Consider the following 23,202-nt stretch of genomic DNA (forward strand, 5'->3'; position numbering starts at 1 on the left):
AATCAATACTCGTACCAGTACCATGATTTTCTTAAAAAAAAAAAAAAAAAAAAAAAAATTTAAATTAAAAAAAAAAAATTAAAAAAAAATTGTACCCATGTATAATGCGCACCCCAGATTTTAGGACAATAAATTAGTTAAATTTTGCGTATTATACACGGAAAAAAACGGTAGTTTAAACTCTCTCACAAAGGCCATTTTCACTTTCTCAATGTCAAGAAATGGGGGAATTTAACACCACTTTGATTTCATCTGCAAAGTTCCCCAAATAAGAGGCAAAACATTTTGTCAGGAACAGAATGGAGCAGGGCGCCCAAATGCAGCTTGGACCAGGGTTTATTGAGGCAAAAGGTAGTTGGAAGGGAGGTAGGTGGGGAACTGAAGACACAGACGGGATAGAGACTCACGGCCAGCAAACAGACAGACCGACCGACCGACATAAGTCCATTTGGACAAGGTTAAAATACTGACCGTAAGCCTCCAGACAGACTGAGGGGAAAACCAAACAACAGGAACACTGGGCACGGACAGGGACTGAACAGAACAGCAGACACCGACGAGGAGGAACACACGGGCGAGGTTTAAATACATGAGACAACAAGAGGGAGCAGGTGACAGACATTACGGTAACCAGAGGGGTGTGGCTGGGTGAAGTTGCCGGTCGAGTCTGCTCTGGCATGGCACGTGATATTTTTCTTGCTTTAAGATGGTTATTTTAGGTTATATTAGTTTATTGCATATAAAACAAAACATTATTCAAACATTGTATATTTAAACACCAAAATGTTCAAACCTAACCAATCCCCAAAATTGTCTTTACAATCTTACACTGTATGTGAGTCTAAACACAGTATTCTGATTATTATTGCGTTTGTGAAAGGGGGAGCAGATTGTGCCCAAGAGACTAAATTTTAATCTCTCATCACATGGCTGCTTGAAAACTGCATTCATGTGCTTGCTGAGTGCAATTCTTCTCTTAAGACCACTGCTATCAGTTGTCAAGTGTGCCTGCCAGAAAAGGTCACAGCCTGCTGTGCTAAGTGTGTGTTTGCACACCTTTAAATGTCCATATATGCCGATGTGAGCGCTTACTGAGAAAATGCTTCATGCCCTTTGCTTTCTCATTTAGAAATGAAATAAAACTCCATTTATTCACCAACGTAAGGTGGTTGGTGGTGGTGAATCATCTAAAAACAAGGCCATTTCTTTTCTAAAAGAATGCCTTGAGACAAATGGAACTATACTCTACTCATAAAATGGCTTTAGTGCTATTGTGTCACATTTATATTCTTACTTCCAATGCTCGATCTCTCTGGATGCAAGATTTTTAGTCCAATCAGATCTCAGCCACTGGATGCTGCCATAATAATATAATCGACACTTCAGAATCAGTAATGCTTCAAAGTATATTGGCAATGAGACAGTTGCTTTAACCAATCAGGTTACTCAGTTCACTCAGTCATGTTAGAATGTTCCTGTCTTGGTCAGAGCAAGCCAAGTTTGGGTAGCAAAACACATCTGTAGCAATCTCATCTGCACATATTTATTACATCCAATAATCAGCATGCATTTCATGTAAATGTATGCTTTGTCATGTGATTAAATACATTTAATAAACTGTTAAATAAACAGTACAGTCGATTTTGTATTAAGCGGTGGGATAAGTTGGATTCTTAGGTCTGTGAATAAAAGTGCACGCCTCACTACTGAAATATATGATTTATTTCAGGGTGGAGGTAATCACAGTAACGTTAAGGCATTCTAAAATAAAGATTTCTAAATGAATAGAATTACAGACCACATATAGTGCTTCTTGCCATCAGTAAAACATTTTACAATGAAAGCTCAGACATGCTTTGGTGAAAAACATCTTCAGATTTGAGTGAACAGCCTTTTTGGAATAGCCTTTTAAATGAAATGGCCATTTTGTGTCTATCCATATTAATAAAAAACACAATAACAAAACATAAATTGCAGAGAGACATCAGTGAATACATTCAACTTAATCAATTGTTTCAGCACACAACAACGTTCTTGACAAAGGCAATAGAGGCAACAACAGGAAATTGCACTTTTGATTCAGTATGGAGTCAGAGCCAGAACAGGAACAAACATTGACCTACGGAACCCCATTAAAGGTCGGACTTGGTCTAAACTTTACAAAGATTTACACCTAACAGCAACAAACAAGTCTGCATGATTTAACAATACAAATGTTTCTTTACATTTCATTAATTGCACATTTACAGAATTATTTTTTTTCCTTTCTTTTCACAAAGGGTAACGTCATAACATATGTAAATCTCAGTTATGTGTTCTGTATATACAGTAACACTTCTTTGCTTCCAAAAGATGACTCATTTAGATTTGATGGGCACCACAGTTAAAAAAAAAAAGTGTAAAGCAAGGAGTGGAAAAGTTTTTTTTTCTTAACAACTCATTTGTTGTCTTCCTGTTTGTGTCTACATGCTGAGTGAGCAATGAGTTTACGCTTGTTTAAATCAGTGAATGTATACAGGGTGTTGCTGTATGAGCTACTTTGAGATGCACGGATCAATGCAAAATTGAAGGGAATTTTCTTTGTTATTTTACTCATATTGTCTGGAGACATACTGTTGAGACATAAAGACATATCGATTTCTTTTTCGCATTTTATCAAATAGTTAAGATTTTCATCAATTAGCTACCACAGCTAGCTCGTGCTCATTAGGAGTGATTTTCAAACCTGGCAATTACTACTGTGAATAGAGAAATACAAACCATTACTTAAAAAAAAATTCCTTTATTAAATTGACAAAGGCTGTTTTCATGTTTGAAATTTGATATTCAGGAGCTTGAGTATCTGCAACAGGGCTGTGTCAAACAGCAAATAATATGACTAAATATGAAAAAAATGAAAAGCCATCAGAGGTTTATTTCACAATTTTTCACAATGAGGGTTCGAGTTCTGGAATGTGTCCGAATCCATGACAGAGATGGACTAGTAATGGTAATGGAAGGTTTGCTGCTTTGTGTATTCCAGCATGGTCCAACGGAATCAATAGGCAGTCTCCTTAATAATGTTGGTGGAGAGGGTGTGGTTGCTGGAGATGCTGAGAGAGTGGCGGGTCATAGGGCCAGAGCGCCTCCTGGGGGAGTGACGACAGGGCATGCACAAGTGGTGCAGCGTGGAGAGGAAAATCTGGCGGAAGGGAGCCGAAACCAAATTGTAGAGGACGGGGTTGATGGCAGAGCTGACGTAGAAGAGGACGTTGGTCAGCAGGTAGAAGTAGTGGTAGAAGTCATACAGGTTACTGAGGGAAATTGGAAAAGACAGTTGGAGTCATTGCCACTTTCTGGAAAACCTCCACATAGCAGGTTTTATTTTACTTGGAAATAAATCATAACACAATCTGTCATCTCATTAGATATTGTTCAACACTCAACCAAACAAACTCTGTCCACTTTGTTTCCGAGCCTCCAAATGTTGTGGTATCAAAGATTAACAATTAATGGGCTGTTATGATTGGCTGCGATTGGCTGGCAACCGGTTCAGGGTGTCCCCCGCCTGCTGCCCGATGACGGCTGGGATAGGCTCCAGCACGCCCGCGACCCCCGTGGGGACTAAGCGGTACAGAAGATGGATGGATGGATGGATGGATGTTATGATTGGCAAAGATTTTAGTGATCATTGTATTCATGTTTTTTGTTCACGGAAGGGTGCCAACATGTGTACTTCCTTTAATTCTCTAGATGGCCAATGAACACATCATTTTGACTTCATGAGCTCGCGCTCCTTCTTTGCCGGTTCGCTGATTCTATTCGTCACCGTCTAATTTATTCCGAACAATACATGACAGAATAAGTTCAGATGACCTACACCAGTTCTTTTAAAAATAATCTCGTCATGCGCTTCCTGCAATTAGTCACCTAGATTTAAGTGGGCCGTCTCGTTTTTTTTTCCACCACACATTTCATTTTCTCATGCAATTTAACTGTAATTGTAGCCTGATAACAGAACACAGAGTTATAAAATGTTAAGATAGCACATTTTTAATGAAGTATGACTGTATACATTCAGTACAGTAGACAAAGATAGTTAGATATCCTGTCAGCTAACTAAAATCAGATACATTTTATTTGTATAGCACTTTTCATACTTTAAAAAAATCAACATAAAATGTTTTTTTATAAATGAAAACAATATAAAAAAATCTTATATCTTAAGCGCTGGCAATAAGGACTTCATTGAAGATGGAGAAGTTAGGAATTCTGTCTCTAGAAGTTGATGCAGTAGAGAAGATATAAGGTGTTTATAAAAGTCAGGGGTTTCCGCACACAAAAAATGACTCCTTAATAAATAGTTGCAAATCTTATGTGGACAATTTTATCTCTCATCTTCAAATTGGGACTGCATTGAGGAACCATGTGACACTGTGGTGCACAGGCAATAAACACAATATAGTGGATAGGTCAGCACACATTGATATGTTATGAACATGACACACCATCTCAATAACTCGAGTCGGCTTGATTGATCGCTTCTTTTCGTAGAGATGGAGGTCTGAGACATGGGTCTTGTACATGGGCGCACACAGTCAATGATGTGTGTGTCCGTTAGCATACAGGTGCACCATTAAAGAAGAATGAGGATAAGACAAGAACAACTGGGATTGTTTAGAGCATGACCTTTTCATTATGAAGTTATACTCTCTGGATTGTGCACCACTAGCATTAGAAGAACTTTGAACAGAATTTGAGCTGACAATTACGACTATACTTGAAATGTGATTAATGGAATGCTGATTCTTAAGCATGTTGTCAATGATGATGAAAAATTGCTGTTAGCGTCAGCAGTACAGCTGGCTGTGTTTTGATGAATGGTGCCATGATAGAAAAAAGCCTTTTGATACTTTGGCAGCAGTAGACTTGACGGTGCACTTAATTTGTGCATTTGAACGAGACAAAGCTCAGTGCAGGGTTTCAATGATTTTCCAGTTTTTCTTTACATTCTGTCACTGTCCAAAAAACATGAATGCAATCTGGATTAAGATTCATGATATAAAATAATCAAAATTTACTCATTCACAGTCAATACAAGACCAAAACTATCTGCAAACATTGCTAAACACTCTTCAGAGGGATGAGCTCCGATAGGTGTGAGCCCTCATTAGGAGAAAGCGACTTTCAAGAGAGCAACATTTATGATCCAATTGTCATTAGCAAGTCATTACTCACTAATGAAAATTGGATCTGGTTCATATGGAGCAGACATTGCACTCCAAGGCTCCCCCAAAAACAAAACATGATAGACTTGTGATTTTCAGCGAGTAAAGGGCTATCAGCAAAAGTTAAAAAGCACTGGGCCCAAAATCGAACCCTGAGGGACACCACACTTTTTATATACTATATATCAGTGGTCCCCAACCACCGGGCCGCGGACCGGTACCGGTCCGTGGGTCACTTGGTACCGGGCCGCGGAGCCGCACAGGAAAAAAAAATAAAAATAAAAAAATTTTTTTTTTTCTTTTCATTGACGATCAATTCATTCAGGTTAAGACGCTCGTCCCGGTCACGTGACATGTTTCCCCAGTCGAGCCCGCAAAGCTAGCAAAAATGAGTAAGAATTTATTTTGAAAAATATAAAAAATTTGGCGAATCTCTCCCGGAGGTGCATCTGAAAAATAAGGACTCTTGACACAGGGCGCTCGTCTCGGTCACGTGACATGTCACCACAGTCAAGCCCGCGAGGCAAGCAAAAATGAGCAAGAAACAGAGATGTTTGGAAAGCTTCTTCAGAAAGGGAAAAACGTCCAATGAGGACACTGAAGGAGAAGAGGCTACGACTTCTAAGAAAAGGAAAGCTGCATTTAAAAGAACATTTCTGGAGTCCTACCTAAAATATGGATTTATCGCCACAGGTGACTCTGACGCGCCAAGTGCACTCCGCATATGTGGCGAAAGGCTAGCTAACGAGGCAATGAAGCCTTCAAACCTGCTTCGGCACATGGAGACCAAGCATCCTGCATTTAAAGACAAACCTTAACCACTTCGGGTGTCATTGTCTCCGATTACGCCTAGATGGGAACGGCTCATTTCTGAGAAAAGAGCTCGGTGCTCCCACTAATTCAACGTTTTATTCTTATGTGGTTTATATTTGTTTTTATGCCAGTCGTATCATTTTATTTCATCCTATTTATATATATAAATATTTAAATAATAAATATATAAATATATTTATTTATATAAAGGCCGGTCCGCGAAAATATTTCTGACACGTAACCGGTCCGTGGTGCAAAAAAGGTTGGGGACCACTGCTATATATGCAATATATATGCACACGGACGCCAGTCTACCAAAACAAGGCCCAGACTGTAGGCCGTGGGCTGCCAGTTATCCATCAATGCATTAAAAAACAAAAGAGAGATCCTTTTTCTTACAGGTAAGTAATTCTTATTTTTGACAGTTTGCTATGCTAGACCAACAACAAACAAACAAAAGAGTTTTACACATAAACTCGCTGTACCTAAATTGACCCCAAAGATATAAGACGCCTGCAAATTTAAAGGTAGCAGGAGGGATTTCTAAATGCTAATCATTTAACAAGAGCCAGGATCAGAATGTTAAATGGAGGTAATCCAATAAACAAGATGAATCCTTTCATTGGCAGCTCCTCTCAACTAATGACCTTCCAAGAGGCGCCTACAGCCAACACGTCTTGACGTATGTGTACATAAACGGTCATGTTCAGGCATGCAACGCTTGAGAGAAAAAAAATACATCACTCACTCGGACCAGTCAGAAACGTAGCAGAACATGAGGCGACGGGCGTGATAAGGTAGCCAGCAGACCACAAACGCTATGACCACCGCTCCTAAACAGAAATAATGCATGAGAAACATCAGACAATACGGAAGGCAGAAAATCTGACCAAAAACATAGAGAACACTTCAACAAAATCTTAATATTATATTATAAAATATTTTTATTTTCTTATTTGAAGACACTAAACAATATCCAGCAGTTTTAGAACGGATTAACATTTTGTCTCTTGAGATGACGTTTGTCCTCTTACATCATGCCAAGCAGCTAACAAACATTTTTGTTTTTTCAGTGTTTTAGAATTTTCATGTTAGTAAATATGTAAGTATGTAAAAGCAACTTGTGAACAGATGAAACCAAATGCTTCCAAGGTACCAAATAAGCGTGATCAAATTGCTTGACTGACCTTTTTTTTGTAGTCGATAACTGAATTTATACAAACACGCAACAATCCAACCACTCAACAGCAGACTGATACTTAAGTTGATATTTTGTGTTTAAAAATATGAAATATTCTGAACTTCATTAGTCTGTGTAGTCCACGTTGAGCATTTCTTTGTCAACCTGTATCTCACTGACATTTACCACAATCGTATGCCGCCACCACTCAATGTAGCTGGAGTAGAAAATCAATGCAGCTCTATCTAAAAATAAATAAATAGAAATGAAATAGGCAGCAAGGGTGAAATGAGCTTAAGTAAGAAGGAGCTGCATGGCATTAAGTACAAATCAATGATTTGAATCACTGAATGGAACACATGGTTGTGAAATATAAAGGGAAGAAAATCGCTTTCTGTGTGATTGTCTGTCTGTCTGTCTGTCTATCTATCTAACTCAGATGGGTGTGGTGACCCCTTAAATGTAATTCATGATGCAAAAGGGTACCTCTGAATTTTAAATGTCTCTGGATTGTCTCTCCAGCCTCCTCAAGGCAGACCTTCATCATTAAGTCAGGGGGAGGTTGCTCTCATTTATCTGCAGCCTTTTGCTTCACGCTCAGCCTCTCCCAATTCACACCGACAGTCAGTCATCAAATTCACCCACACTTCCTTTTCTAACACTTATTTCAAACAGAGAAGGGTGCACAACTCGAGGTGGAAAAGGAATATAGGAAGTAGGAGGTTCATTAGAGAAAAGAGTAAAGAGTGTAAGACTCAAGTAAGGATCACCAAGTCTTGACACTTTTCAAAGTTAAGATAAACTGTCTTAATAGACTGTTATAAATGTTTTTCATTCCAGTACAACTCTAATGAAAACTAAATAAATTAGGATGCCTCAGAATGACTCAGAAGACCTGAATTTAAAACCAGACAGCATTAAAAGACGCCTGCTTTTTATTTCCACAGAAATTAACATCCATTATGTAGTTAAAATGTCTGGGGTGTTTCTGGAAAAGGTCGTGAAGGTTTTGTTAAAAAAAATAAAAAATAAAAAAAATAAAAATAAAAAAACTAGGCGTGGCAGTGTGGTTTATCAAAGCTGACGTTGCGCAGGGCAGAGTTGACTTACGAAGCACGAGAACTCCATGGCGAAGCGACTGAGCCCGATTGGGTTCCACCGAGACATTGAGCATGGTGGGATTGCCGCCGATGATGCAGACGCGGTTGTCTTGCTCGGCTTCGTGGAACATCCGCAACAGTTGATTGGCGATGACTCCGTTGAGTGCCGAAATGGCCACCATGGGTACCACAAAGGACAAGAAGGCATTCACCTGTTCAGAAGGAGAACAATCACCATGTTAGGTTACCATCTATTTTAGTGATGAGAGCCAATTTGGAATCGGCACAAAAAAATTCAGCTCGAAATTAACTTGAATGTCAAATTTTGTTTATCGTTGACTGTTAGATTTGTACGCCTTTGTCATCTTCACTTTTTTTTTTTTTTCTAGAGGCATGTAAAAGAAAACCAAACAAAAAATCGAACTAAACAGAAAAAAATGTGGGTGCGGGAACTTTGTTGACCCATGCACTGAATTCAAGTCTTTGTGAAAAAATATGCTGTTGTGGCTGTGATTGGTAGCGATACAAGTGTAACAATACACACACAGTGTTCGAAATGAAGACCACTCTGGAAGTGTCACTTCAATGTTATTACCATTGATGTATGGGATGCCATTAGATTGCACAGATGTAATCATTGTGACAAAAATCAATGAAATACCTCACACACACTACTACGGCAGAAAGGGAAAAGGATGGACAGGATATAAAGACAATAGTGGAGGAAATGGAGGAAGTTGGACGTGTCGGCTGGCAGACAGCATGCCAAAGATAAATCAGTTTTACAAATCACGTGATTGGGGTGAGGATCTTAGAAGATTATAAGAAAGATTAAAAATATTTGGTTAAGCTTGCACCTACAGTTCCAATCTGGAGAATGCATGTGAGCAGCGAGGGAGGGATGTTGATGCAGGCAGAGACCACAGGGAATCATGGATGAAAAATGTTAATGGATTTAATGAACAGGAAGGCTGCCATGGAAAGGTTCTCTCAATCCAAGATGCGGAAGATTGATTGAAGCTGAAAGGGGGGAAGCTGCGGGCAAAGCAGCAAGACAAACGCTGGCGTCACAATGAGATGAAACCTCAGGTTGGAAAGGAATATTTACAGTCAGTGGCACCGGTAGGGGTTTAGAATAACGAATGACCTGCTGTTACTTGAGTTATAGTGCTTGAGTGGCTCAGACAAATGGCACTGGCGTTTAGGCAAAAAAAAAATAATCAAGGCAAAATCAAGGTTGAGCTGCACGTTCACAACCTCCCAATTTCACAGGTTTCAAACATGTTGATTAAGGCCACAGGCCCAATTTGTCTAATTTACATTCTTGTCCCCGAAGATTTACGGCTGACCCCTAGTGGCTCTTCTATCATCCTCCATCTCTGATAAGAGCATGCAATGTTAAATGAGATTTTTCCAATTACTATAGATACTTGGAGGATCCAATTAGAGATTAGTTCTCCAGGATATTTTTGATGTCGCTGCTGTTGGTCAAAGTTGTATTCTACAAGGCGAAAGGTGTTGATAATGATTAGAAAACTGGTTTCAAAGAAAACGTTGCTTTAGAAACGACATTGTTGTCATTTAACTGTATGAACGAAAACTGAAAAATAATCTGTTACGTACATTTAAAGCCGAGCTACAATGTTGGATCGCATTGCTGTTGAGTAATTCGTGCTTGCAAAAAAAAAAGAGCATTTACTCATTACAAATGAACCAAAAGTCGTGGTTCGTAAGTGGTCTGATTTTGTTGCCACAATATGGTTTGGAAATGTCAGTGCTGGTGCGATATATGTTGTTCACATGGGTGTGAAGGGAGGCTGGACATATTGTCATCTGGCATAGCTTGCCATCATATTTATCATTATTGTTACGTTTTGGCTCGGGGTGACGATACTCCGTTTTTATCTCTTTCTTCTCAACATTGTTGAGAATGTTCCTTTGTTTGGAGAAAGGGTAGCAAAAAGACTCAAAAAGCTAAAGAAAATCCAACAGTCTCTGCTCATTCACTTTTGACAGGTTGGAATTAGATGCATCATTCAATCTTTTATGATCGAGGTGGCAGTCAGCAAAAGGGAAAATGCACCATATAGTATTCCAGGTCTGAGCCAGGATTCAATTTGGGTGCACTCTCACTCATTCTCCCCACATCCACCCAAACAACAAACAACTCACATTCATTCACACCTCTGCACAGTTTAGAGTATTTATTGAGCATAACAAACAAATGAGGGAGATCGCCCAGGTGAAGAAAGAGAAAACATTCAGACTCTATACAGGAAGGCTAGAGTTGAGAGGTGGCACCGGACTGAACTGCGAAGCAGATGTGCTAACCACTCATTTGAACTCTAAATCTTTAGTAGACTTCAAGTGCAGAAGCCTGAAACCATTGTCTCAACTGAACTAAAGGACGGTCACAACTGTAAGTTGAAGTATAGAAATTGTTAGATTCTAATTTAGAACAATGTTGAAACGGAATGGCTGAAAAACAAAGAAAGATAATACTAGACCCTTAAAACATCTCAGTTAAAAATTGGACTGAACTCAAAAGTTGGAACAATTTGACAGGGTTGGTCTCAAATTGGTTTGTTTTTAACCCAGCTTCAGCATCACTACTGCTTACAATATACACCGGAGTGTTTTGCAAAGACATGTACATCTCATGAAATTAATCCTCATGTCTTTTTTGACATTCTCCATTCCTGATACCTTCTGCATAGCTTGATTTAGATTTGAACCTATTGGGTCCGAATGACCTATTAATATGGAAGCCTTGAATCTCCACGGTACATATATCCAGTATATATTTGAAAATGACAAAAACACTGGCAACATAAGCACAGACATAAGCCACCAGAGGCAAATAGTCCTGCTCGACCGCCACATGCTGTGTTGATCACAGCGATTCGCACCTTCTTTGGATGTTGCTCTCACTCGACTCTTCTTTCACAGGCTGACAACTATCACGAGGGGGTCCAGGGTGCCGCATGCAAGCTCGGTGGGAATTAACTCACTTCCATGTCTTTAAGGTGTGTCCGTATGGACAGAATCGTGTGAGTAGCAACACAGGGAAATTGGGTGCTGACACAGACAGTTTCAGATTATTATTTTTTTTATTCTGTTAAATGTGCTGTTAAGCATTTTGAGCAAAATATGAGTGGATTTGTGAGCAAATTTAGTAATACTGACCTTCACAACAGCTGTTACATTTTACATGTGTGAAGACACAGAGACAAAGTGCCTCAGTGTGTCAACAAATGTTAAGTGTCTTCACAGTTCGACATGTTTACATTTTTCTGTATTGTACGGATGCTCGGTAATGCGCACAATTTCCATTCTCATCCTGGTGATCCAATGGTGTAACTTCAAGATGAGACTGACATGTTACTCTTCAATAAAAAAGTACATCTGTGTTTTGATATCTTAAGAATGTTACTGAATATTAAAAATTAATCTGTGCTTTTTCAACACCAACAATTTAAATGGCGTAAAAAACAACAACAAATTGACAAATTGAGTTGTTGCAGGTTTCATCAAAAACTATCATGTTTCCAAAATTTTACATTTTCTCAACTTAACACCAAATTTCTAATGTTTGATTGATGTCATGTGTATAAGTTCTGTATGATGTTCTCCAAAATAGTATTTTCATTTACAAACAAGACGAGTGACATACAATAGAAATTGAAGGGATGTAAATGTCTACAAACTTTAATCTATCTTTAATTTTTCCCCAAATATGCCTATTTGGTTATTTGAAGAATCTAAATCACAAGTGTCAAACTGATCATCTCAATTTGGTGTGATGGAGGAGGGAAACATCTCAAACATGTATCATATTTATCAAAATCAACACAAACCCAAAGTGTTTCTCAGAGCAGGTGATAAAAGACAACAAATGCTTAGACTCAGGCAGCCTAAACTGACCTTCTCTGTTTCAACCGCAGTTCTAGTCTGAAAAGAGGATTATAAGTCATGTTATGGCTGAAAACGTGCGGCTCTCAGGACACTCTTATTTCATTTATATGGTTTCACCTTAATGAATGACACCAATGGAGGTAGAGAAAGAAAAAGCTGCACTTCCAATGAAGCCTTTTACAGTAGTGGTTTGAAATGCAGCGTATAAAATAATTACATAAGATAAGGCAGAATATAAAAGCATCGAAAGTCACCACACAGCTGAGGAAAAAGATTTCCTGTTCACCCTGCCGTCACAAACATTAAAATTTAGAGTCGTCTACATCGCTGCTCCATGAAGCGAAGCGGTTGTACATGTTCACTCACTGACAACTGGGATAATATTTGGAATGAATCCATTAGTCTCAGTGTTATGTTAAAGCTTTTCTATGACAAAGCACATTAGGAGACTAACTTGCAGATGGCTCCCAGAGGCACCTTGAAATGTTTTAACGTTCTGGACCACACATAAGTATGCCGTTTTGGTACATCTTATGGTTTGGTCTTTTGTCATAAATGATTCCAAAATTATCCTACGGGTATTGGAGTTGCCTTGCCATCTTTCGCCAACAAGGTTACCAGCAATTGTACTGTACCATTATAATTAAAGTAATTATTATGTCCACCCTGGACTGGTTGGCAGCTAATTGAAGGGATCATTCAGATAAACAGCCGTTCACACATGCGGGTAATTTTAAGACTTCACGGAACCAAACTGCATGTTTTTGTGAGGAAGACAGAATACCCCACAAAGACTCACGAAAGCACAAGTAGAACTTGGAAATGACACATAGGAAGACTGGAGCACAGCAGGACATCTTGACTTTGTGTATTAGAATTGATTCCTCTATCATTGAAAATACAGCTAATTGTATTGAATTGTTTGTTGATCAAGGAAATAATGTCAAATGCACATCCTTGTCAAAAGCAGCATTTTTTGTTCTGTTCATGATTTTCTGGTAGCTTTTGAGGTCAAATCTTGTGAGATTCATTTCCTCACAAAAAGAGCTTGCTTTGAAGGGGGCGATTCAGGAATCTGAACGAACTTTGCGACAAGACAGGGACAAATGGAAAGCGTCAAGTGCGTGATGGGCCAGTGAAGGGCATTTGTAGAAGCAAAAAGCAGGTTAGCATGGTGAAGGCGATGGATGTGCAGGGAAACCAATTGGTGTTTTGCGTTAGGGATTTCACCTTCCTTCAAGAAGTTAATGTTTGTAAATGTCCTAAACACTTAATCATTCTAAAGACACCTTGAACTCCCTTTTTAATGAAGAAATTCAAAAAAAGATTTATCGCTTAATGGTCTAATTTCCTGTCTGGGGGTCTTTGCATGCTATTACCAGTAGAGGACCTATTTATTTTTTCCTGCGGCAGCGTGCTCTCATAAATGCCGTGACCTGGTTCTTTTTATCTAAATAAACATCGATCTCACTTTTAGTGGGGAGTAATGCAAATATTTGCACAACTTGACATTGCTTGTACAAAAGCTCCACGCAGACAATTATGGAACGTCACATATAGAAGCAATCGCATATCAGTGCATTTGGCCCTTGTTGGTCTGCCAGAGGATGCAACAGATGATGTCAAATTAGAGATTTCTAATGGAGAATGTAAACAGGATCGTCAACCTCATTAATGTCATGTTTTCAAATAAAATATGTTGGCATACTGTATGAAAAGTCTCTTTGGTCTGTTTGGAGCTTGTGCCCTTTTGAGATACTTGCATTTGATTTATTGCTTGGAAATCATTTTTGTCATTTTAATCAGGTACCAGCATCTAGCGTGAGTGCGCTTACCTTTGATAACAACCGATTAAAGATGATGACATTGGGCTCGAGTAGGACAAATGGTTATGGCATTTTGCCGCACCTTTCTTCTAAATGACTTCATTTGTAAGTAGCACTAATTAAACCCCAGCAATCTCCCTTCATTTAGTGATCTCAGTACTGTTTGGATGCGACTTTGTTAATTCTAGGACTGTTCCTGATTTTAGGAATAGATTGGTGGATTCCTTGTGACTGTTCCACGATAATAATAGTATAAATTAATTTGATTAATTGGTGATTTTCAGGTGCTTTGCATCAGCATCCCTGGTGATAAAGATGCACTAGGACATTGCATCATTTTTTTTCTCCCTGGGCAGATGATGTAAAGTTGGCTATAGGGAGATCAAAGATCGGTGAATCATTCTTCCTGCCCTGACCATTCTTTTAAAAACGTATGATAAAGGTGATAATAATCATACTATTATTAATGGTTTCAATTAATTAATGACTGAGCGTCGATGCGTGCATAATTATGAATGAAATATGAGGACATTCACCAGAAGAGCTCAGAATATCTCTGCCTGCCTCTTATGCTCTTTGGTTACCATGGCAATGACATTGGTGTTTCCTCATTAGCCATTGTAACATCCACATGGTTTTGAAACGGTTCCTTCTGGCAACAATAAAATTAATTTGAGGGAATTCAAGTGTTTTGTTTGTGATCCGACAAGATCTAGCTGGGTTCCTGTTAAGGATAACCACCCACGAGGCAACCGGACATCATGCAGTCAGGAATGATGTTGAACAACTACTTTATACTCTACCAACAAAGAAAGAGCTCAAGTGTTTGCAAAGGCGATTTGTTTAAGTGACTGTGATGGTTATACACTCAACATGCATTCATCCAGTATCTCTGATTGTGTTCAGAATTTGAATTCTGGCAGTTGTCCTTGTTGGTGGGACGAGTGATCAAATATCAGCATCAAATTTACAAAGTGGTTATGAATGAAACATCTGCAGTGGCTTTTAAATGTGTGGTCTTTTTTTTTGGAATACCTGTGTAATGTGTAGACGGCATGAAGCAGGTGAAAGCAGTGAATATCTCAAGTCGTTATTCCTCCTGTGAGCTGGGTCATGCATTTGACACCTCTTGTCGTGTTACCATGGGTCTACAACCTGAGCTGAGAGTAAACCATCACTAAGTGGAAATTAGGTTGTTGACCTAATTATGCAACTCTGCATTGAGATGCTTTCATGGGTGATAAAAGGGGCGTATCGCTTAATGTCAGAGACAGATTACAAGTCATTGAAACTTTCAAGGAATGTGATGTGGAAAAGCGGGCACTCTTAAGAGCAGTATAGTTTTAGCAACCGATGGTTTGCTTGAAACTGCATGCTCCTAATCCTGGCGTACACACATCCTTTTGACATGTAGCTAAATATGAAACAGCTCTCAGGTTTTGATGACATAAGTAGTAAACAATGCAACAAATATACGCATATTGTTCCATGACTATTTGACTTGTTTACCCCACTCTCCCTTGTTTTGTTTTTTCCCCATCAAAGAAATTCGTGCACAATTTGGTGACGTCAGGTTTTACCGTTCTGTCTCCCTCTGTTGGTCATTGTTTCTTATGCCTCTTGAAAGGGTCGTAACTGTTAAGTGAATCCGGTCTACTCATGCATGTGCAACGACAGTAAATTCCATTCCATACCTCTGTTGTCAATCAAAGCTGATCATTATTATCTGTGTGAAGGGTAAAGATTTAAAACACGACATTTTCATCATTAAATTGTGCAAGTTGAAATCTAAATGCCTTCAGTGAGTGTATACCAACATAATACTGTACAAATGGGACCTAATAATGACAATTAAGGCATGTACAGTTAGAGGCATAAATCATACTAATAAATTAGATTGTTTACTTGGGATGGGTTGCTGACAGGCATCTATTTCAAAACAGGAACAGATGTTCATAATAAAAGAAATGTGCAATGGTAATCCTGACAGGGAAGGTAAAGAATGCTGACTGCACATATTTTTTATGCTAAAACAGCTTGCCAACAGAAATGACAAAATAGGTGCCGAAATTTGCAGAGAACAGAGAATGTGTGTACGTGAGGAAATAAAGGAGAAATAAGGGGGGAATACATGACTGCATACTGAAAAATAATATTGTGGTACTGTATTGGATTTTGTCCACACTTGACATGTTCAACCGTGAATAATAACAAAATGGACATTTTAGGATGCAATCCAAGCAATATCTGAATTTGTTTTGCAATTGAAATTCATCTTTTTTGCACAAAATGAAAGTGTAGACACAGTAGGAGTCCACTCTGTGCAATAACGACAAAAGTGCCTGAAGGTGGACAGGCCTTTAAGTGCACGCAGCGGTCCTCAAAACACACTCCAGGCTATATGTTAATATCATCTATCCCTATTCTATCGCTGTTCAGGCTCATTTGGTAGCTTATCCCAGCAGATTTCAAGTGAAATGTGGACTACATTCCAGACTGGTCGCGAGTCAATCACAAGATTAGACTAAATGGCACGGACAGTCACTGAGTGGGAAACAACCCTGCTCCACCTGCACACCATCAGTGACAAAATGTTGAAATGGCTTAACTGAGTTCAGTTCAATTTTCTCAGCATCCTGTAGCCTTTCGCAAAAAAAAAAAAAAAAAAAAAAAAAAAAACACTCTTGCAGAGTCATTTTATTAGTCCTCATGCAACCTTCCTACTCCAGTTATGTTTACGCTTTCCAATTTCTGGGAAATGTTTTTAGTGAAGGAAACATATTAAAAGGCACCCAATCGAGACCATTTTTGGTTGTTTAATTAAATTCCTCCCACCTAATTTAATTTACTTAAAAAAGAAAAAGAAAAAAAATACTTTAATAAAGACGACGACTCTCCAAAAATACTCAAATTGATATTGCATTGTAATTATTACTTATTCTGTTCAAAATAAAGTGGAAAAAAAAAAAAAGGACAACAGCTGTAAAGAGTCCAAAGTTGATTTATTTGGTGTATATTGCATTATTTAGTGTACAGTTCATTTGTCTTATACAGAGTCAATGAAATCCCTACAGTACATCAAACACCTTATGGATTTTCATGACACTAACATGAAAAGATGAAGACATACAAAGGGAGCTCCAATACCCAAGAAATCGTCGCATATGGAGGGAATGACACATTTTTGGAAATGTACACAATAAAAGACTGCCCGCTGGATTCTCGCTCCCAAATAGTTCAAATTTTCCAACACACAAATCCTCTCTGACCTCTTGAGCTTGACAAAACATGCTTGGAGTGTTTGGGAAGCTTACACCAGCTTACACAGCATCCTCTCTCACTCTAAAAAAATAAAATAAAAAGTTATTCCAATGATTTCATCACTTCCTGCTTCCCACCATAGTTGCCCGAATGTCCTCAGACCGGAATAAAGCCGAAGAGATTTTATTATATAGAGTTGTGGACATAACATCGATGATCATTTCAATTTTATGAAACATCCTTGCGTGGTCAAAAATGCCTCCCCCCTGCCTATTTGCTGAGGCCAATGGCCCTCATAAAAAGCATCAGAGGATAAAAAATTGTTAGCTGGTTTATTGCGTCAGTGGAGTGGTGAGCAGTTGTGAGTTCACACCGAGGTTGCTTCAGTGGAAAAAAGCTTGTAGCTTTTTTGGATGTGGCTGTGAAGTTAATGTGCGTCTCAAAACGTGTCATCACCCTTATGGTGAGGTTTATTTCGGCAAAATAGGCTTGGTATATATACATTTGCCTGTCTCTGACAGTCCCTATCGTCATTCAAACAGTGTAGTAGGCATGACTACTGTGCACATTTTTCATTTGATTTTCCAATGGGACGAAATCTGGTATCTGGTGTTGAATTTGTTCCGTAACCAAACTGATAATTTACCTATATGTAAAATGAATATTCCAGTTGAAATAAACTGAAATGCTATTATTCCGTTCCAGCTTCTAAAAAATACCACTGTACTGTGAACTAAACAAGTACATAAAATGAGAATGAAAACAATTATAGCACCTCATCAAATGGATTCAGCACAATGAGGTGTGCCATTCTTGGCTAGAATTGAAACACACAGACTCTGATAGTATTAAACTCTCAGAACTCCCATCGAGCACCAAAAGCCTCAAACGCATTTTAAGAACCTGCTAATGGAAAAGTCTAGAAATAACAATTATCATCCAGTTGATTTTCCCCAATCTGGCTAGAACTCCAAGATTTTGTACGACAAACCGTATTATTCTCAAGATTGTTTGTTGAATTCCAAATTATGCAACCTCAGTGACATTTGACTTTTGATTGTACTTGTCTGGAGGATTTCGGATACAAACATTCAGTTAGTTGCTACTGTACTTTTAAAGTTATAAGTTCAGTGTCCTACCTTCCAGTAGTACGCTTAGGAAAACAACAGCAATAGCAGATACAACAGAACAAAAAAAACCCCACTGGAGTAGGACACCTGCAGTAGACAATCTTGATGAAGCTCAACCCTACAAACCATTTGGCGGCAATCCTGCAAGTTAATGTTCCGTCTCCAGCCCTCTGGCCTCATTGCAAGGCTCCAGCTGGGTGACAAAGCACCCACAGAACAAGTCACCTCATCATTACTTGCTCACAATCTTGTTGGTCTACCAAGTCAACACCAAGTTTGTGCATTGGATATAATCACAGGTAAATTGGACCAATACACAAGTTCAACATGTGTCAAGGACACAGAGTGGCCTTGTAAAATATTGCTTTGCTCTGCTTTAAAGAGAGCTTCTGCAGTCGGGGAGTGATAAATGCTGTGTATGCAATGCATTCACACTGATTTCTATGAGCTTCATTTATATAGCATTTGAAATATGTTGCATGTTATGGGTGGTAAGCCGCCAGTGAATTTCCTAAAACTCTGGGAAGACGTGACGGCATTACGGATTTTGCTGAATAAAGGATGAAGTGTAATGTAGGCTGACACGAGTTCATTCACTTCTGACATTGAGCCATTGTGGTGCTTTTTTCAAAAAGGTCATTTAATTAATGTCACCATGACTAACTCATGAATGGTGGTGGGCAAAACTGAGCCTATCTATAAAAGTGTGCGGCACTATGATCATCTGAATAAGAATAAATTTAGCCTTGACAGCGGTTTGCAATCTACTGGGTGCCTTCAACATTGTCATGAACAATACGAATCAGCAGTTTGTCATATTAATTAGAATATAGGCCAACACGGTGTATGAAATATACTTTGTAGCGTTTTATTGATTTTGTAGAGCAGTGCATGCAGAAAATGGATGGCTTCAGATTTCGTGTCGCTTAATTCTATCATCTCTAAAGTCAAACGCTTCAAAAGATTATACAACTTGAAGTTCAATACACGCTTCTGAAGTCAATTAGAAACGGGGGTTTGAGGTCTAACTTGTTACAAATGATCGGCTGAGTGAGCATTGGAAATATACGACAATATGGATTAAGTGTAAAAAAACAATAAATACAAGGGCTGATCCACAGTCAGTGGCGTTTAGTTTTCATGTCCCAGGAACAGGGGAATTTATCGTTTGACTGACATGTACACAAATCATTGTTTTGTAACGTAATATAATTTAGCTATTATTAGGCCCATCATTAAAAAAAAAAACATATGGTGATGTGATACAGCATGTTTTATATATTAAAAAAAAAGATGTACCGTCAGGTCACAGGATTGAGGACACGTGCAGGGAAGTGAGGCAAGATTACCAGGAATGAATAATATAATGTAAAGGAACAGAAGGCAAAACAAGGTACCAAAATACCAAATAACCAAAATCAACAGGTCCAAGATAACCAGGGTAAAATTAACTATACAAAGAGCAAGGAAACAGCATGACTTGAACATGGAGAGAACAGAATAGGAACTGGACGACATGACGGGAACAACACAACACTAACACCACCACCAACAACCAACACCACCACCAACAACCAACACCACCAACAACAACCAACACCACCAAAAACACCACCAACACTACCTGGGGCTGACAAAAAAGGTGGAAACAATTACTTGACGAGACAGACATTGAAGAACAGAAACACAAGGAAAACATGACAATGAACAAATGGAACCAAAGTCTAAATCAAAACCAAATAAACCATGACACGCTGTCCCTTTAAGATAAAAAATAAATCCAAGAGCACTCTGTCAAATGTGGTAAAAACCACAAGTGGCAAAAGTATTTAAAATGCTAAACTAACAAACACTAACAAGAATTACTGAGGGAAATAAATACACCTTATAGTTAAATGTGTCTTTTCAGATTAGACAGAGAGTTTAAAGGGGGGGTGTATGGTTCAGGGCCCAAAAGCAGAGACAAGGCAGAATTCCACTCAAAACCAGACTTTTATCTCAAAAGGACAAAAAAGGCAACTAAACAGTTGGCTCAAGGAATCAACAAAGACACACCAAAACAGACACAAAATTGCAAACTAGGGTACACTCAAAATACATGACAATGACATAATGAGCTAACAGATGGAAAACATAACAAAACTAAAATGTAATCAATGCCGAAATCCACAAAACACAGAACATGACAAAGAATTTTGGAACACCAGAAGCTCAAGGTTTTTTTAGCTGGTAGACAACAATCATTCATAAATGCACCATTCTTGATTTCGATAAGAAAAAACTTTTTTTTTTTTTTTTTAAAAGAACCATGGTTCTTGCTTCTCCCAATCTGCGAGTGTCATTGTTCTTCTATTGTCTGCCTTATAAGTCCTCAAGGTCTCAATCGCTCAAGCTCTTCACTCTCAATTTAAAGTCATTTTGTTGCATTGTCATCGACTGAGGTTGAAAAAAAGCAACAGGCCAATTTTGCCAAGGACTTTAAGTAGCCTGCTGAAATTTGTTTTCAAATGTCAAGAGTAGAAGCAAAAAGTAGTCTCATCTGTGGTGAAAACCATGCAAACCAAACACAAAGCATTCTTTTTGAATGCTCTTCATTATTCTTTTTATGGCTAAAATAATATTTACAAGCAAATTAAAAATCTTGTTCTTAAGTGCTCCTCCTGCTTAGTGGTCAAATAACCAAAGTGAGATGAAAACATCAAGTGAAAAAACACGACAGCGAAACATATGTCACCAGATAATGAAAATGCCAGGTTGCATAACCCACCTGGAGTACAGTCTTCATGGTGACAGGTGCCACGGTGGCGGTGCAGATGTTCTCACCCTGGCGCGCCTCCTGGCCCATGATGAAGAGCATCGGCGTGGCCAACGCGAAGGAGGCGAGCCACATGCCGCTGATCAGCTTCTTGGTGCGGCTACGGGACATGATGCTCTTGGCTTTGAACGGGTGACAGATGGCCATGTAGCGTTCCACGCTCAACGAGGCGATGTTGAAGGCGGTGGCGTACGAGCAACTGTCCCGCAGGTAATAGTAGCCACGGCACACCGCGTCCCCGAATACCCACGGATGGTGAAACCAGATGAAGTTGTACAGCTCAATGGGCATGGAGAAGACGAGGATGAACAAGTCGGACACGGCCAGACTGGCCAGGTGGTAGTGGACGGTGCTCTGCAAGTTCTGCAGACTCTTTTTGCTTAGGAGAGTGTACAAAGTGATGGAGTTGCCCAGCGAACCCACGGCGAACAGAAACAAGTAGATGATGGTCACGATCACTTTAGAATACACGTCCGTGTTCACTTCCAAGTCCTCCCTCTCTTCCGGGTCGAGATCGGCGGTGATGTTGGAGAAGAGAGAGTGATTTCCTAAAAGTATCTGCACCAGTGCGCCGGGGCGGTGCGCGTGCGCCTCGCGCCCGGAGTGCGTTAAGTTGAAATCCATGTCGGCATGCAAACACACTCTGATACTGAGAAGGTTTTACACGCGCACCAGAGAGAGATGCAGTCCAGTATGGTTAGGACAAGGAGCAGCGCAGCTTTTATATTTCGCAACCAGGAGGCGTGCACCATGCAATTGGGCACTGCAGTGGTGACGCAAAACTAATTCATTTGCATCTGTCTTTTTCCCACGTGAAATTTCATCCATGGTGCAAAACACCCCAAGAAAACAAAACAAAACAAAACAAAACAAAACAAGAACAAACAAACAAAAAAACAAATCACACCTAAACATTGTATTAATTTTTCCCTCCATGTGCCTGCAGGTGACAAGATTGTGTGGTGGCGAGCAACTACCGTATTGGCCCGAATATAAGACAGTGTTTTTTGCATTGAAATAAGACTGAAAAAGTGGGGGTCGTCTTACATTCGGGGTCTAGACATTATACCCATTCACAACGCTAGATGACCCCAGATATCTTCAAAGCGAAAGCTGAATTTAACTCCCGAGGCCAAAGCGAACCCTTGTCACGAAGAATAAAAATAAAAATAGCGGTAGCAGTTTGCATTATTTTATTGCAATGTTTTTCCTTATTCAGATTTGTTTTAAGACTACAGTTAGACTTTACTTTGATGGTTAATGCAGTTATTGCAATTTTGTTGATTTATCACAGTAGATTGGTTTATTTACATTTCAAAAACCAGAAGCCATTCATTTACAAATGTGATTGCAATTTAGTTTACATATTTAAATGTTCAGATATTAAGATGTGATAGACAGCTTTTGCATGACTTGAATGAAGCAAAATAACATGCTTTTTCTCTCAAATATATTATTATAATAATTTGTTACAGATGGACTGTAATTATTTTCTGTATAAAAATTACTTTTGGTGTTCAAAAAGTCTTTTTTCAAACTTGAGTCTTGATAAAGAGGGGGTCATCTTATAATCAGGGTCGTCTTATATTCGGGCCAATACGGTATAGGTGGCAGCCCTATGGCACTCTGCTCAAACCTCCCTTTATGATAAACCGCCACTCCCAAACGCCCTCCCTCCTCACACACTGATAAAAAACCCACACTGCATTTGGCCATAATTTTCTTTTAAAAAAATTCTGAATTGTGAATAAAGATATACTGAAACTGCAAAGAAGAAAGGAAAAGGGACCAAACTCAAATTGTGCATTGGACAAGTGGGAAAAAAGGGAACATAATTTGCAATATTACTATATGTGAGCATAAGAAAATGAATGATCTCCTCTACAAATACAATTTGGATACTAAACATAACAAGTGAATTTATTATTGACAATTTCAAACCAGCCCCCAACACA

At 39.0% G+C, this 23,202-nt stretch overlaps 1 protein-coding gene across 1 annotated transcript; it reads right to left on the reverse strand.

The window, feature by feature from the left end:
• Positions 1–2,898: 2,898 nt before the first annotated feature.
• Positions 2,899–21,928, reverse strand: ntsr1 (neurotensin receptor 1 (high affinity)). Its single transcript, XM_037245658.1, has 4 exons — positions 21,200–21,928; positions 8,311–8,512; positions 6,769–6,853; positions 2,899–3,293 (listed from the first exon to the last, which is right to left on the reverse strand). The coding sequence occupies exons 1-4, from the start codon at positions 21,869–21,871 to the stop codon at positions 3,038–3,040; spliced, it is 1,215 nt and encodes a 404-aa protein (XP_037101553.1). The 5' UTR covers positions 21,872–21,928; the 3' UTR covers positions 2,899–3,037.
• Positions 21,929–23,202: the final 1,274 nt, after the last annotated feature.

The sequence above is a fragment of the Syngnathus acus genome, chromosome 2, assembly GCF_901709675.1.
Source record: "Syngnathus acus chromosome 2, fSynAcu1.2, whole genome shotgun sequence".
NCBI classification, from domain to species: Eukaryota; Metazoa; Chordata; class Actinopteri; order Syngnathiformes; family Syngnathidae; genus Syngnathus; species Syngnathus acus.

Excerpts from the sequence above, each read along its gene's own strand:
- ntsr1 (XM_037245658.1), bottom strand. The coding sequence starts at position 21,871 with ATGGATTTCAACTTAACGCACTCCGGGCGCGAGGCGCACGCGCACCGC. Across the intron at positions 8,513-21,199 it reads CCATGAAGACTGTACTCCAG|GTGAATGCCTTCTTGTCCTT; the intron begins GTGGGTTATGCA and ends CCTTCTGAACAG. Across the intron at positions 6,854-8,310 it reads CCATGGAGTTCTCGTGCTTC|GAGCGGTGGTCATAGCGTTT; the intron begins GTAAGTCAACTC and ends ATTTCTGTTTAG.